The sequence below is a fragment of the Molossus molossus genome, unplaced genomic scaffold (assembly GCF_014108415.1).
Source record: "Molossus molossus isolate mMolMol1 unplaced genomic scaffold, mMolMol1.p scaffold_m16_p_11, whole genome shotgun sequence".
NCBI classification, from domain to species: domain Eukaryota; kingdom Metazoa; phylum Chordata; class Mammalia; order Chiroptera; family Molossidae; genus Molossus; species Molossus molossus.
Window position 1 is genome coordinate 50,823,874 of NW_023425346.1, and position 17,121 is coordinate 50,840,994.

A 17,121-nucleotide genomic window follows, 5' to 3' on the forward strand; every position below is an offset into this window, starting at 1 on the left:
TTTTTCTGGTTTTGGAATTAGAATTATGCTGGCCTCATAAAATGAGTTTGGAAGTCTTCCTTCTTCTTGGATTTTTTTGAAATAGTTTAGGAGAATGGGTGCGAGTTCTTTTTTGAATATTTGGTAAACCCCCACCCCCGCCCGTGAAGCCATCCGGGCCTGGGCTTTTGTTTGCTGGGAGAGTCTTGATTACCTCTTCAATTTTCTTAGTTGTTATTGATCTGTTCAAGTTTTCTATCTCTTCCCAGTCCAGTTTTGGGAGACTGTGTGTCTAGAAACTTGTCCATTTTGCTTAGGTTGTCTAATTTGTTGACATATAATTGTTCATAGTAGTTGTTAACGATCCTTTGTATTTCTGTGGTGTCAGTTGTTACTTCTCCCCTTTCATTTCTGATTTTGTGTATTTGGGTTCTCTTTGTTTCTTGGTGACTCTAGCTAAGGGTCCATCAATCTTGTTGATCTTTTCGAAAAACCAGCTCTTTGTTTCATTGATCCTTTGAATTGTTTTTTTTGGGTCTCTATGACATTTATTTCTGCTCTGATCTTTACAATTTCCTTCCTTCTACTTGCTCTGGGGTTTTCTTTTTGTTTGCTTTCTAGTTATATAATTTGTGAGGTTAGATAGTGTATTAGAAATTTTTCTTGTTTCCTGATGTATGCCTGTAGTGCTATGAACTTCTCTCTCAGAACTGCTTTTGCTGCATCCCATAGATTTTGTGTTGTTGTGTGTTCATTTTCATTGGTTTCCAGGAAGTTTTTAATTTCTTCCTTGATCTCCTCGGTAACTCATTTATTGTTCAATAACATGCTATTTAGCCTCCATGTGTTCAAATGTCTTTGCATGTTCCTGTTGCATTTGATTTCTAGTTTCATGCCATTGTGATCTGAGAAGATGCTTGATACGATTTCAATCTTCTTGAACTTGTAGAGACTTCGTTTGTGTCCTCACATGTGGTCTGTCTTTGAGAATGCCCCATGTGCACTTGAGAAGAATGTAAATTCTGTAGTTTTGGGGTTTAATTCTCTGTAGTTATCTATTAAATCCATTTGATCTAGTGCTTCATTTAGAGTCTCTGTTTCCTTGCTAATTTTTTGTCTAGAGGATCTATCTAGTGATGTCAGCGGGGTGTTAAAGTCCCCTACTATGATTGCATTGCTGTTGATTTCTCCTTTGAAGTCCTCCAGAAGATTTTTAATATATTTTGGTCCTATATTGGGTGCATATATATTTATCAAGGTTATATCTTCTTGTTGGATAGATCCTTTCAATATTATGTAGTGGCCTTCTTTGTCTCTAGTTATGGCCTTCATTTTGAAATCTATTTTATCAGATATGAGTATTGCTACCCCAGCTTTTTTTTCCTTTCCATTTTTTTGGAAGATTTTTTTCCATCCCCTCACTTTCAACTTGGGTTCTCAGTTGAATGAAAAACTTCCTCAGGTGAGTGTAAGATTTCCCAAGGGTGGGGCAGATAGTAGTTGTTAATTAGCCTCAATTTGCATTTCAATGGCCCACCTGGTGGGGTTGAATCTCGGAGGGAGGAGCCGCCACCTCTCCCCAGAGCCATCCTGCTTGGCCACAACTCAGCAAAAGCTCTGAGCACCCTCCAAATCCCGAGTGTCCCCACACAGTTCCAGCCAGTCCGCCCTCCTTCTGCTGTATCCCAAAGTGAGTGGCTGTGGCTTGTTTAGCATCTGTCCCTGCTCTGCGCTGTGGAGCCGCTTGTGAGTGTACCCCCGAGGGCGCTGTGAGCAGCTAAGGGTGCTGCTGTCTGTGGGCTCCCAGTTCCCCCACTTGCACCTCTGCAATGCTACCAGGATCTAGTCAGTGTCCCTGGTTATATGGTCCTTGCATGCTGCTTTTCTTTTGCTTTCCTGACGGTTTGTCTTTATTTTAGTGGTAATTCCAGTTTGGTCCTGGGAGATGGTCTGTATAGCTTCCATTCCCTCTGCTGCCATTTTGGAATCTGTCTGGAGTAGTTTCTGTTGCTTTGATAAAATTAGGTGTATTGTAATGGTAACCCTGTTTTAGGTAATCCTTTCTTGGAGAATACTGCTATATCATTTATGTTACAATAGCAAGTACTATTTATTTATCCTCACCCAAGGACATTTTTCCATTTTTTGTTCAGATAGAGTGGGAGGGAGAGAGAGGAAGAGAGTGAGAGAGAGAAAGAGAGAGAGAGAGAGAGAGAAACATCGACGTGAAAGGGACACATTGAGTGGCTGCCACCTGCACCACCAACCAGGGCCAGAGACAGACTGCAACTGAGGTACACGCCCTTAGTGGGAACCAAACCCGGGTCTCTCTGGACCACAGGTTAACGCTCTAACCATTGAGCCAATCCAGCCAGGGCAATAGCAAATAATATTTTAAAATTTTGTCTTTTATTGATTTTTAGAGAGAGAGGAAGAGAGAGAGATAGAAACATTGATGAGAGAGAACATCCACTGGCTGCCTCCTGTTTGCCCCTCACAGGAGTTTTGGCCCACAACCTAGTCATGTGTCCTGACTGGGAATCAAACCAGCAACCTCTTGGTGCATGGGTTGATGCTCAACCACTGAGCCACACCAGCTGTGTGTAACAGCAAATAATTTTTAAAAAGTCAGTAAAAAAAAAGCTTAATCCAGCAATTTTCAAAATGAGGTTCAAGGTCCCCTGGGAGTCCCTGAGGACCTGACAAGGGGTCTATAATACCAAAATTGCTCTTCTAATAATGCTAAGATGTTATTTGCCTTTTATACTCGCATTCTTTCACAAATATATAGTGGAGTTTCAAAGAGGTTGCATGATGTGATGATGTCTTTGCTTTCTTGGGTAGTGGAATGTGTATTTTTATATTTTGTATTTTAATTTTTTCTAAGTTTTAGTTTCTTATAAAGTAAATATCAATCATAACCCATAGAAATAAAAGTTACTTGGGGATCTCATAACATGAGGGCAGTAAGAATTGGTTATTTTAAATGACTCAGATTGTCAGTGACAACCCAAATGCTTTCCCTCATTCCCTGTTCCATCTTCTGCATATTAGCTTATTCTCAGGCTGGCTCACCCCATAGCCACAGATGGCCACTGCAGTTTGAGGCATCACATGGTGACCCAGAAAACCCATCTGTCAGTGGATGCTTAGGTTGTTTCCATATCTTGGCTATTATAAATAATACTATAATGAACATAGGAGTGCATGTATGTTTTCAAATTAGTGTTTTCATGTTCTTTGGATAAATAGCCAGCAGAGGGATTGCTAGATCATATGATACTTGTATTCCTAATTTTTTGAAGAACCTCCATACTGTTTTTCATAGTGGCTGCACCAACATATCATCCCACCAATCTCCATATCCTTGCCAACTCTTGTTATTTATTGTAGTATTATTTTAATTCTTTTTGCAGCTTATAAAATTCTTAGGTTAAGAATTTTTTGTTGCCCTGGCCAGTATGGCTTCACCTACGGACCAAATAGTCCCAGGTTCGATTCCAGCGAAGGGCGCATACCTCAGTTGTGGTTCGTCCCCGGCCCCAGCTGGGGTTGTGCAGGTGGTAACCAAGCGATGTGTCTCTCTCATCAATGTCTCTCTCTCTCTCTCTCTCTCTCTCTCTCTCTCTCTTTCTCTCTTTCTCTCTCTCCTCCCCCCTTCCCTCCTTCGCTCCCTCCAGCTCTATTTGAGGATTAATGTAAAAATATCCTTGGGTGAGGATTAAAAAAAAGAATATTTTTGTTAGTTCTAAGGGGTTTTCTCCCTCCTTGGTTTTTTTTTTTTTTTTTTTTTTTGAGGTTTAGAAAGTCAAAGGTGTTAGAGTGGGTGGTCTGTTACATATTTTTATTGTTTAACTTCTTGCATGTTAATTGATGGAACTGATTTTCAAGCCTATGTGTGTTTCCAAAGTAATAAATGATTAGTACACATTCAGTAGTTTTCCTTTGGCACTTGGACTGGGATTTTAGAGCATCACTTTTAGTTATAGAATTTTAGAAATAATCAGTCTCAATCTAATTTTTGGCATAAACTAATCAGAGAAAACTAATCAAATAGTGCAATAGTAATCCAGAATTTCTTAGTGTATTTTTTTTTTTTTTTATCCTCACCCGAGGACATTTTTCCATTTTTTGTTCAGGTAGAGTGGGAGGGAGAGAGAGGAACAGAGAGAGAGAGAGAGAAACATCGATGTGAAAGGAATACATCGAGTGGCTGCCACCCGCACAACCGACCAGGGCCGGGGACAAACTGCAGCCGAGGTACGCGCCCTTAGCGGGAACCGAACCCGGGTCTCTCAGGACCGCAGGCTGACGCTCTAACCGCTGAGCCAAACCGGCCAGGGCTCTTAGTATATTTTTTAATGTTTTTATTTAATTCTCAAAATCTCTACCTTTTATTAGGGTGCAAACTTTCAAAATCAACATCATTTTAGAAATGAAATAATGACCTTTCTTTCAGTATAGCTATTCATTTGTTTTGGGGAGCAATTTCATTATATGTTCTCTTTGGAGTGTTTAAGAATTTAAATGTGAAACTTCTGATTTTTAGCAAAGAATGTCTTCTCCATACTTGTTCTTAGCTTGTGTATAATTTTAAAAGTGGTGGAATAATATTTGGGGAAAAGAGAAGAGAGGCAGCAAATTTGAAAGATTTCATCACGTACAAGGCAGTAGTATGACATAATATTTAATAGCATGGACCCTGAAACAAGATCTCCTGATTTCAAATCCTGGTTCTTTCAGTGGTTGGCAAATAACTTTGTAGTCTTAACCCTCTGTGCCTCCATTTCTTCTCAGATCGTGAAAGTAATCATATGTAACTCATAGGATTTTTGTGAGGATGGAATGAGCTAATATGTGTGAAATATTTTAACAATGCTGGTGCATGTAAGTCCTCCATAAATGCCACTTTTAATAAATAACAATATTATTAGTGGAATGGGCATTCTCCTGAGATAGTGGCACAGAGCCTAAATGATCATAATGAAGACTGTGGAATGAATACCTTTATTACATGGGAGGTTGAAAAAGAATTTTTGAGATCCTAACATGAATTTTAAACTAATGAGTAATCTGCAAATACTCAAATAATCATATCATAATACTCTTTAGGGTGTTACTTTGATTATCAGGTTAGCGAGATGAGAGAATAATAAAGGATAATTTCTCTTTAATTTTCACTGATGTTCTGTTGATAAAAACACTCCCTTTGTGTAGAGAGCACACACATGACCTGGCCAGTTTGGCTCAGCTGTTAAGAGCATTGACCCGTGGACCAAAGAGTTAGTTGTGGGTTCGATTCCAGTCAAGTGCATGTACCTCAGTTGCTGTTTGGTCCCCAACCCTGGTCGGGGTCCCGTTGGAGGCAGCCAGTCGATGTATCTCTCTCACATCAGTATTTCTCTCCCTCCCTCTCTTTCTCTGCGCCCCCATTCTAGCTGAAAATAAATGGAAAAATATCCTTGGGTGAGGATTTAAAACAAAAAACAAAGCGAACACATACACACTTTCAGGCAGGTCCACGGTTACAGTTGAACACCCATGGTGATAGCCGTACTTTCAGGAAATGGAGGGAAGCAGTCAAGAATGGTTTGTAAATCACCATAAGTGAGGAGTGGGGATACAGGCTGAGGGCCATCCTATGGCCTCTTACTCAAATGTCTGAACCCTGCTCAGTGAGCAGTGTCTCAAGGAAGTGGGAGACAGAGACTAGCTCTTCTAGTCCTAATTGGCCACACTAAAGAAAGCTTTTTCATTCAGCCTATTTTGTCTTCTGCACAAACTATGTCTCTTCTTTCTGTTTTGTCAACATTGTATCCCAACATCTACTTGAAGTATATAGCAAATAGTTCTAGCTCAATAAAAATTTGTTGAATGAATGAGATAAAATTCCTCTTCCTGCCCTGGCCGGGTTGCTCAGTGGTTAGAGCATCGGCCTGCTGACCATTCAGTTGCGGGTTCAATTCTGGTCAAGGGTAGGTACCTCGGTTACGGTTCGTCCCCAGCCCTGGTTTGGGTTATGCAAGAGGCAACCAGTCAGTGTATTCCTTTCACGTCGATGTTTCTCTCCCTCCCTCCCTCCCACTCTGTCTGAAGATAAATAGAAAAATGTCCTTGAGTGAGGTTGAAAAAAATTTATCTTCTTCCTCTTATAGAAAAATACATACTCCTCTGCCTGTCCTCTTATACTCTTTCAAGATTGCTGTGGTGGTTTATTATAATGTGATTTAATGAGGACAAGGACATATATTCTAAGAGAAGGCTGTGGAGCCTGTATTATCAGGAGAAAAACTATTAGGTATTATTTTGTTAACCTCTTATTGTTGAGGGGTTATGGTTAAAACTGACTGTAGCTTTCAGTAACTAAATTAGTTTTGATATTAATGTTTTATCATAGGAGCTGAGCTCTGTAAAGCGATATATAGAATAGAATGAATAAATGAATTTATACATCTCTCATTGTAGACCAGAGAGATCAATCTTTAACAATGCAGATGCACTACTTATAATGATGACCACCTATTCTTGCTGCATTGATAACTTATTCAAATTTATTTTATTGATTTCATGGGTTTCCACTACAAATGAATATGGTTAGAAAATTTTTAAAGCTCGTTATAATTGAACATAAATTTAAATACTTCAGGTAAAAATATAGCCACTTAAAAATTTTTTTTCAGAATAACTAAAAAGAGAAGTAGTAACAATCATGTTTAGTGTGATTTGGGGTTTTTCTTCCCAGGAAACTAGTGGTTGTGGCCCAGGGGAGTTAAAATACCTTAAGTCTGTTCTAGCACTTGGATTTTGTATTCAAGGTTGGGTCAGTCACTTCCCATCCAACCCTCAACTGAAAAGTACATTAGGTTGTGAAAACTAAATCTGGTGAGGCAGTTGCAAAGCTGCTTATTCCCTGGAATGCACGTGCTGTGGTAGAGGGGCCTGCGGAGCAGTGCTTAGTCCTCAGGGAGAGCCCTGCTGCAACAGGTGGGAGTGCCCACATCTGTCCCAGGTGCTATGCCCTGTGCTTAGTCCAGCCCGCTCAGCTGTTCACTTCCGGAGAAACTGGAAGCTTCTCCCAGAGACTCTTGTTTGGAGTCTTCTGAACCCCTTTCTATGGGTTCAAAATGAAATCAAACATTTTCTTTCTTTTTTCAGTCTTATTGATTAAGAATTCTACTGACTGTCACCCCTGATGGACTTGTTTGAAATGTAGAAGGGGTATTTGGGAATTTTCCATGATGTGAAGGTATTTTTTAAGTTGGGGATACCTTGACCTAAAATTCAGCACAACTTTCTTTCTCATTTATTTTGTAAATATTATTTATGGGCCATTTTATTTGGCTTTATGGCCATACGAGAGGTATACATTATTTGGCCATTATTCTGATGGCCTATAACTTGTCAGGATAGATTTAAGCTTTGACAGCATTTATTTTCCTTTAGTTCTCCAGCAGACTTAGCTGGACGTTGTCTTTAATCTTGTAGCATCCACAGATCCAGAAGAAATCTCAGTACATCAAATACCTTTGTTGTGATGATGTGAGGACCCTGCACCAGTGGGTCAATGGTATTCGCATTGCAAAGGTAAGTTTTTTGGGAGTTTGATGACAGAATAATGAGGTTTTTAATTATATGGCTTTGATTGTCATGACACTTATTCTTGTTTCATATGATTTTGCCAGTGTCTAGTTTTCTCAGGCTGTTTTTTTGTTTGTTTGTTTGTTTGTTTTAACTTTATTTTGAAAAAAATTTTTTATTTTGTTGAAAGTATTACAGATGGTCCTCCCTTTTTTCCTCCATTGACCTCCCCCTCCTCCCCATTCCCACCTCGGGCCTTATATTTTAAATGTCTTTTTTTCTTTGTTGATAAGCATAAACTTTTAACAATTGGTATCTATGGAATAATACTGGTAAAAGCTTGTGTAGCATCAAAGTGATTTATTTTGGCTTTGAGCATGTGTTATGTGATTCTTATATAGCAGAGTTTAGCTTAGACAAACGACATTTTTTGAAAATTAAATTGCCTTGGTATTGGGGGAGGGATGGATGAATAAGTGGAGTATAGGAATTTTAGGGCAGTGAAACTATTCATACTCTATATGATACTGTAATGATGGGTACAAGTCATTGTTTATTTGTCCAAATCCATAGAATGTATTACACCAAGAGTTTACAAAGATAAACTGTGGACTTCTAGTGATTGTGATGTGTTCATGTAGGGTCATTGATTATAACAAATGTACCATTCTGGTCGGGGATGTTGGTAATGGGGAGGCTATGCATGTTTAGAGGTTGGGAGTACATGGGAATTCTCTGGACCTTTCTCTTAGTTTTGCTGTGAACCTAAAACTGCTCTATGAAAAAGTAAGTCTTAAAAAATGTTTTAAAGGAACCCTGGCCAGTTTGGCTCAGCGGTTAGACAAACCTAAGCCTGTGGTCCAGAGAGACCTGGTTTCGGTTCCCGCTAAGGGCACGTACCTTGGTTGCAGTTTGTTCCCGGCCCTGGTTGGGTCGTGCAGGTGGCAGCCACTCCATGTGTCCCTTTCACGTCGATGTTTTTCTCTCCCTCTCTCTCTCTCCCTCCCACTCTATCTGAACAAAATATCAGGGAAAAAAATGTCCTCGGGTGAGGATAAAAAAAACAATGTTTTAAAGGACGTCATGAAGATGATTACGTATAGTACTTGAAGGAATAGTTATGCCTACTAAGTAACTAGAAAGAAAATATAAGTATAAAATCAAAGTTGCTTGAGGAATAACTGAAAAAAATCTTTATGTTGATAATGAATACAATCAAGTGTTTACTTTTTGCTGCCTTTGTAAAAATGAGGAAAAATAAGAATAGATTATAATTTACTGGTATTAAAAGTATTTTTGAAGGATTATAGGTATTAATTTTAATTACTAACAAGTAAAGAGAAATGTGTCCCCTTTCCCGCCTTGCCCCCTGTAAAGTTCAGATGTCCTCATTGACTGCCTTCTGTTTAGTATGGGAAGCAGCTATACATGAACTATCAAGAAGCCTTGAAGAGGACAGAGTCTGCCTGTGATTGGACTTCCTTATCCAGCTCCAGCATTAAATCAGGATCCAGTTCTTCCAGCATCCCAGGTAATATGAAATGCCCAAAGCACTGTTTATTAGCAACATGAAGGTGTCTCTAGAATCCTAGTAGACCTGGTTACTTCATCATGATCCTTAAAAGCCAGAGCCATAGCTAATTTCTAAATTATAATAAATAGGTATATGAGCTTTTTAAATTTTTTTTTTTTTTTTTTTGCTAGAGGGGACAATATCTTGGGCAATCTAATAATATCTACGTCTCACAGAGTGATTGGATAGGACTAGCTATAACATTTGAGTCTCTACCAGATGTCTGGCACTGAGCTAGGTGCTTCTGCAAGGTTGTCTTACCTGACTTGGAGTCCAGTAAAATAATCCCATTTCCATCACCCTAGGAGTCATTCAAATGACACTGCATCCTCAGCCATTCCCAGCTCCCTTGCAGACTTGTCCTTATGCTTTGCCAGAGGCCAGGCTAACAGTGCGGCTCCTGCCTTGTGGTGCCAATAACTGAATCCATAGGAAACACACTTCTCACTTGGGGGTCAAATTCTAAGAACTGTTCATTGCTGGGAAAAAGGATATTGTGATCATGTGTAGATCTAAATTCATAAGTGAAACCTCTGGGATGACCTGGAGAAGGGATATATTAAAAGATTGAATCTCGATGTAATGAAGATACAATTTTTAAAAAAAATTCACACTCTGGCTGGTTTGGCTCAGAGGTTGGAGCGTCGGCTCGCGGACCAATGAGTCGCAGGTTTGATTCGCAGTCAAGGGCACGTACCTCAGTTGCGGTTCATCCCAGCCCTCGTTGGGGTTGTGTGGGAGGCAACTAGTCGATATGTGTCTTTCACATGGATGTTTCTCTCTCTCTCCCTCCCTCCCTCCCACTCTGTGTGAAGATAAGTAGAAAAATATCCTCGGGTGAGCATTGAAAAAAAAATTCACTCCTTTATTGATGGTTCATTTTCTTATTTGCTAGGAATTCTTCCAAGACAGACTGTCAGGATACCAATAATGTTATATGCCATTTATTGTAATTATCAGTCTCTCATTGTGCACTGTTTTAAAAGAATCAAGATTTCCTGTTAGCTTCTACGGTAAGAGGAGCTTTCTAGTGGAAATTACAGGCCGTGCTTTATATGAAATAAGTAAAGGTACCTTGTTGCTCTCTGTATAGCCCCTGGTCTTATGTAAAAGATGTATCTGAATGTACATGTTCATACTGTCAGAATACTGACTTATGTAATCTTGTTTTTAAAAATCTGTTTTAAACAGAGTCTCAGTCAAATCACTCTACTCAGTCTGATAGCGGAGTATCTGACACCCAGCCAGCAGGACATGTCCGTTCCCAGAGCATTGTGAGCTCCATCTTCTCTGAAGCCTGGAAACGAGGCACTCAGTTGGAAGAGTCCAGCAAGGTAACACACGTGTGTTAATTGATCTAGAAAAATCTGTGGTATTCCATGGGGTTAACTTGTTCCTTTTTATTCCTTTTTTGGGACTGTCCTATCTCTATATCTGTATTCTTTCTTTGATTTCTCCTCAGAAATGAATACTTGTGAATGGGCTTTAGTGACCTAAGATCTCAAAAAAAACCACAACAAAATACCCTGCCAGTTTAACTCTTTCTCAGTGGCTCACATTTTTAAGAAATAACAGTTTCTTTCTTCCTTAACAAATTTGGATAGAGCAACATAATGTAGAGCCAGGGCCCTAATTTTGTTCCAGAGAAGCTGCTAATGGTTATTTCTTTATTTGTTATTAATTTAATTTATTGACTCATTACTTTATCTTCCTCTCTTTTATTCTTTTTGGCATTGATGAATTTTCTCAAATTATTGTATATGTGGATGGCTACATTCAGATTAATCCCCTTAAATTTTTGGATCCCTGAGCCTTGCACAGTAGCTTGTTCAGTGGCACTGGAGGACGAGAATAGTTACTGGAAGACTAGTTAGAAAATGGAGACATTCTTTAAACAGTTGAAAACCTATATCAAATTGCCACTGAAGTTCTGTGGGTGAGGACATGTCCTAGTTGGATTCACCCTCTTGGTAGGCTTGAGCTCTCACTACCACTGCGGACCCAGCGGCCACCTTGTCTGACCATCTCATGTTTTTTTTAATCCTCACCCGAGGATATTTTTCTATTTATCTTCAGATAGAGTAGGAGGGAGGGGGAGAGAGAAACATCCACATGAGAGGGACACATTGACTGGTTGTCTCCCGTACAACCCAGACTAGGGCCAGGGATGAACCACAGCCGAGGTACGTGCCCTTGACTGCAATCAAACCTGCGACTCATTGGTTTGCAGGCCGATGCTCCAACCCCTGAGCCAGACCGGCCAGGGTTGACCATTTTGTTTTTACCCAATAATGATTTTTATTTTTTTCATTCTTTTAATCTGAATCACTTATACAAGTGCATTCACCAATGAGAATTAAATGGTTATTACCCCTTAGATTATTCCTTAATTTGAATATCTAGTTAACTGGCCCTTGGGAGGGTGGAGGAGGCGTTAGTAATCATTGTCAAGGTCTCTTAGAAGTAAATATTTGAGAATTGGTTCTGATGATCTAAGTTCTCAAAACAGTGGTATATTTAACCAATTCCCTTGTCAGAGGCTGAAACTTTAAGAAATAGTCCTCTCTTTTTTCTCCCACTGAATTTGGATGGAGTAGCCCGCTTTCTGGTACTAACTCAATGTATGTAGTAGAGAAGCAAGTTTACACAATTCAGACATCTGAAGAAAAGTTTTTACCTCACTAAATTTTTAATGGTGTTATCCATGTGCATTTGGAATGAAAGGCCAAGGGAAACACAGATTTGAATGCTCTGTGATGAAGTAGGGCAGTGTCACTGCAGTTTCAGAAAGAGCATGAACCCTGCCGTGCTGCAGTGATGGTGTGTTTGAGTCTTGATCCCCATTTCTTCTGTTACCTCAGTCTCGGGTGCCAAATGAGAAGGCCAGCACAGCTAAGGTCTACACCCCTGCAGCAGCCAGGACAGGGACAAGATAAGGTCAGGGGCTGTTCTTTGGAAACACATTAACCTGGGTGATTCCTGTAACCAAGTTTGGCAGACTAATGCTTTTACTTTGATGTGCAGTTTTTAAAGAAACATTCGAATGTCCTGATGAACATTAGAATTCAGCCCTGTAATGAGCCTCCTAGTTCACTAACCTAAGCTTTCTACATGCTAATTAGATGTCATTCATAACTAAAAACAAACGGTTGATCTTGGATCCTCATCGGATGTAGGATGTTCAAAGAGCCTAAAAGATGTACCTAAAGTTATTAAACAAGGGTCCTTCCTTTGCTCTTTTCAAACATATTTGAACCACATTCATGCATGAGTAGTTCCATGAAATAAATGACCAGATGTGGTAATGGACTGGTCAACAAGTTGCTGGCAAATTCTAGCTCCCCCTTCCCTTTTTTTTTTGGTTAATCGTCACCTGAAGATATTTTTCCATTGATTCTTAGATAGAGTGGAAGGGAGGGATAGAGAGAAACATGGATTCACATGAGAGACACCAAATGGTTGCCTTCTACATGACCTTGACCAAGGCTGGGGATCGAACCTGCAGCTCAGGCACATGCCCTTGACCAGGAATCGATCCTACTGCCCTTTGGTTCGTAGCCTTAACCACTGAGCAAACCGGGCAGGGCTCTAGCTCCCCTTTCTTGGTACATTTACTTTGCTCTAGCCTTCTAAAGTTTCTTCTCATTTTCTTCTGGCTTTTTCTGTATAATATTGGTATGATCTTTGGCTGTAATGTTTATGAAGCATTTCTTTATGTATTTTCCAGTAAAGCAGAGGTAAAGAATGCCCCTTCTTTACCTGCATTGTTGGACTTCTGTGCATGCTGGATGCGAGTTCTCACATGAACACGAGTGTATGTGTCAAGCTCATTCATACCTGTGTGACACCTGCTGACACTTTTCATACTCTCACGTGTCAGCTTATTAGCATCAAAAAGCCATCCTCACTCCCCAGGAGGCCTTCCCCCAGCATTCCTAAACCCAGCTGTGGCATCTGCTCAATGTAGATGAGTCATGGACTGAACAGTGAACTTGAGCCATCACAGTCCCCTTCACAGGGTCTGGTCTGGTCCTGTGCTTGGAGCGCCCCCATGGAGGGCTCCCCTTCAGGACAACCCGTCACCATGTAAACAGCATTTGCAGCAGGAAATTGTTCCTAGATTATTAAACAGTCTAGCTATTTAAAAATATTGTTGGATAAATGAATTTCCCCTGTGCCCATGTGGCCCAGGGAGTCAGAATTTTTAGCCTTTGTGGCCTTGCTCATCTTCATGATCACAGCTGCTGCATCTTTCCACGCACGTCCCGAGTCCTTCCTTTTTACTTTTACTTATTCACAGCTGACCTCTGTAACTGTTTTGTTGTGTTTTCTCTTTCACCCTACCCCCCATACTCCTTTTAGGCCAGAATGGAGTCTGTGAATCGATCCTACACTTCACTCATGCCCCCTTTATCCCCACAACCTAAACTAGTCAACCCATACACCGCCTCCCAGCCGTCGCCTCCTCTACCGCCCCCGCCCCCGCCCCCGCCCCCTCCGCCTCCCCCTCCACCCCCACCTCCCCCTCCTCTGCCCAGCCAGTCTACACCTTCTGGGGGCTCGGCAGCCACAATGTTTGTCAAGTACAGCACGATAACCAGGCTGCAGAACGCCTCTCAGCATTCAGGAACTCTGTTTAAGCCTCCACCACCCTCAGTGATGCAGCCTCTGTCCTCGACCTCACAGCCAGCGAAGCCTCAGATCCCGGTGCCCCCCAACGGAGTTGTACCCCCACCCCCACCCCCTCCCCCACCCCCTACCCCTGGCTCTGCTATGGCCCAGCTAAAACCCACACCTTGCGCCCAGTCCCTTCCACAGTTCAGCCCCCCACCTCCTCCTTTGAAGATTCATCATGTTCAGCATGTTATTCAAGCAGCTCCTCCAACACCCCCACCCCCCCCCTCCTCCTGTCCCTCCCCAAGCCCCTCCTAAACCTCTTGTGACCCTGCCATCAACCAGCACCAAGACTGTACCCCCTGTTGCCACACAGGCTGTTCCACCTACACCTACTCCTCCAGTCCCCCCAACGAAGAAGCAGCCGGCTTTCCCTCACATTCCACCCTCTCCAGCTGCTCCTGGTCCAGTCCCCCCACCCACATTACCCAAGCATCAGGGCTTCAGTGTAAAACCACCTCCCTCTCCACTGTCTCCAGTGCCCTCTATAGTGAAGCAGATAGCCAGCCAGTTCCCCCCACCTCCAACTCCTCCCCCCATGGAGTCACAGCCCTTAAAGCCCCTCACAGCACATATAGCCCCACAGTCCCCTCCTGCTGTTAAAGCAAAACCCAAGTGGCAGCCCAGTTCGGTCCCTGTCCCTTCTCCAGATTTCCCTCCTCCTCCTCCTGAAAGCAGCCTGGTGTTTCCTCCTCCACCACCACCACCCCCACCCCCACCCCCAGCCCCACTGCCACCACCATCCACACCTACATTTTCTCCTGCCTCTGACAAAAGTGGATCTCCAGGCAAAAAGACCAGTAAAACATCCAGCCCTGGGGGAAAGAAACCTCCCCCAACCCCACAGCGAAACTCCAGCATCAAGTCCAGCAGTTGTGCAGAGCATCCTGAGCCTAAGAGACCCTCAGTGGACAGTCTAGTCAGCAAGTTTGCATCACCAGAACCCTCTGGGTCTCCCAACAAGGAGGCCCCACCACCTCCTGCAACGCCCCCCAAACCTGGAAAACTAAATCTTTCTGGAGTTCACCTTCCTGGAGTTCTCCAACAGGGGTGTGTGGCAGCAAAAGCATCTGTCCTGAGTGGGCGTGGCAAGGAGTCCATAGTAGAATTTCCTTCTCCTCCATCAGACTCTGACTTTCCACCCCCTCCACCTGAAATAGAGCTTCCTCTGCCCCCCATAGATATCCCTGCAGCATTCTTGGGAAACATTTCTCCAAAAGTGGCAGTAGTTAATCCTCAACCACAGCAGTGGTCCAAAACGTCAGTGAAGAAGGCCCCTCCACCCACGCGACCCAAACGGAATGATAGCACCCGCCTCACTCAAGCAGAGGTCTCTGAGCAGCCAGCGCTGACCACAGTTGTGCCACAAGTGCCCACCTCTCCCAAATCCAGCCTTAGTGTCCAGCCTGGATTCCTGGCTGACCTCAACAGGACACTGCAACGGAAGTCCATCACCCGGCACGGCTCGCTCTCCTCCTCCCGCATGTCCAGAGCAGAACCCACAGCCACCATGGATGACATGGCATTGCCCCCACCACCCCCTGAACTGCTTTCTGATCAACAGAAAGCTGGTTATGGAGGCAGTCATATATCAGGCTATGCAACCTTGCGGAGAGGACCCCCTCCCGCTCCTCCCAAGAGAGACCAAAACACCAAGCTCTCAAGAGACTGGTAGCTACCATAGGACTTTATTTTCATGGTATCTGTAATCTGTTCTACAATCAGCTCATCTGATCTATGAATTCAGGTGTTCAGAGCCTTCTGGTATGTTATTCAGGTAGTGTCCAGCTGTGTGTGTTTGTGTGTGCACGCACACATGTACACACACATAGCTATAACTAGTGTATGTATATATATGTATGTGTATATGTATATATATACATATATATATAACTGGGAGTGATTCTATTTATTCCTTTTCTCTTTTAATCTGAAAATGGATTTTATTTTGGGCAGAAGAGACATGGAAAGGGTGTGTGTGTGTCCTGTCCCTTATGATTTCTATTATTTGTCGTGGATTGGACCAAAAACAAACTTCTGATGACTTATTTAGACGGAATTTTATAAGTCTCCATGTGCGGCTATCTGTGCATGTTGTGTATTATATATTAAGGAATAGATATATAATGTGCTGTTTCTCAGTTTGAGAAGACAACCACAATGTTTAGTATATCTGTAGGGCTTTTGTATTTTTTTTCCCAGTTGGCTGAAGTTAGAACTGCTTGATTGACACTTCATTACTATACATAAAGCGGCACTTTAATCAGGAAAATCTCTCAGCTTCATAGAACGGGTACATAGTGCAGTATGGGAAATTTCAGACACTGTATGCAGTTGTGTGTAGGAAGTAAATACATGGTGTAACTAATCCATTCTAGTGACAGTACTGCTACAGTGATTCGCCTGATCTAGGATATCTTCTGTCACAGGTAAGCTCTTTGCTTGCAACACGTGTAATTTAGTACTATGATCTTGGATAGTTCTTTTTATACTGTTGGAATCCTTTCATGGACTTTGTGAAGTTTCATGAAGCTTGGCTTCAGAGTCCTTGCTTTGACTCATTGTGAGAGAATATCCAACACAATTCCCTGGAATGTTCAGTCCAGTATGTCTTTGGGTCACCAGTTATCTTAGAAGTGTGTGCTTTAAAGTAGAAGTTGATCTTAGGTATCTGTAGGCAGTTGCTATATCAAATATACCCATCCTGTGTCCAGCAGTGCATCATTATAAAAAACAAAATCACCTTCTGAAATGTCTGTATTGCTCTCTCGAAGGTTGGGGTGATTACAAAAAGAAACAAAATGGACCCTGTGCAGGTATCATTAATCAGGTTGTATATGGATTGCAATGTGTTAATACAAAGAATTCCTTTAGGTATGGGACTATCATAGGAGGAGGGGGAAATAAATGAAATTTTGTTACTGGAACACGCTAGGATCCTTGCTTGTAGCAGCCAGGTTGTAGAGATCTGTCTACGTTACCAGGGGTTCTGTGAGAGTAGCATAGTCCAGGTACAGTAAGTGACATTACTTATTATGCATGTGTAATTTGGCATAATATGAAATCATTGCTCTAATGACACACTAGTCCTGTATTCGTCACTTCACACTTCATGTGCTTTTTTGTTTCCTGTGAATTTTCTTTTGTATCTGAGAGAAATGTGATAAATTGACCATTAGGAATAAAGTGCAATCTCAGAACTGCTCTTAAACAAAAGAATAAAAACTAGCTATCCCAGGAATAAGTGAGCACATCTTGTAATGAAAGTCTCTGCCTGTAGTGACTCAGGGTTGTCAGTGCAGACTGCAGACATCTTT

At 41.9% G+C, this 17,121-nt stretch overlaps 1 protein-coding gene across 1 annotated transcript in view; it reads left to right on the forward strand.

Annotated features, from left to right (window-relative positions):
* RAPH1 (Ras association (RalGDS/AF-6) and pleckstrin homology domains 1) overlaps window positions 1–15,632 on the forward strand; it is a 112,368-nt gene extending 96,736 nt beyond the window's left edge. Inside the window, 5 exon segments of the mRNA XM_036254189.1 lie at window positions 7,465–7,563; window positions 8,968–9,088; window positions 10,322–10,464; window positions 13,493–14,028; window positions 14,030–15,632. Coding sequence (XP_036110082.1) covers window positions 7,465–7,563; window positions 8,968–9,088; window positions 10,322–10,464; window positions 13,493–14,028; window positions 14,030–15,479 — 2,349 coding nt within the window. The 3' untranslated portion in view covers window positions 15,480–15,632.
* The last annotated feature ends 1,489 nt before the right edge of the window (window positions 15,633–17,121 follow it).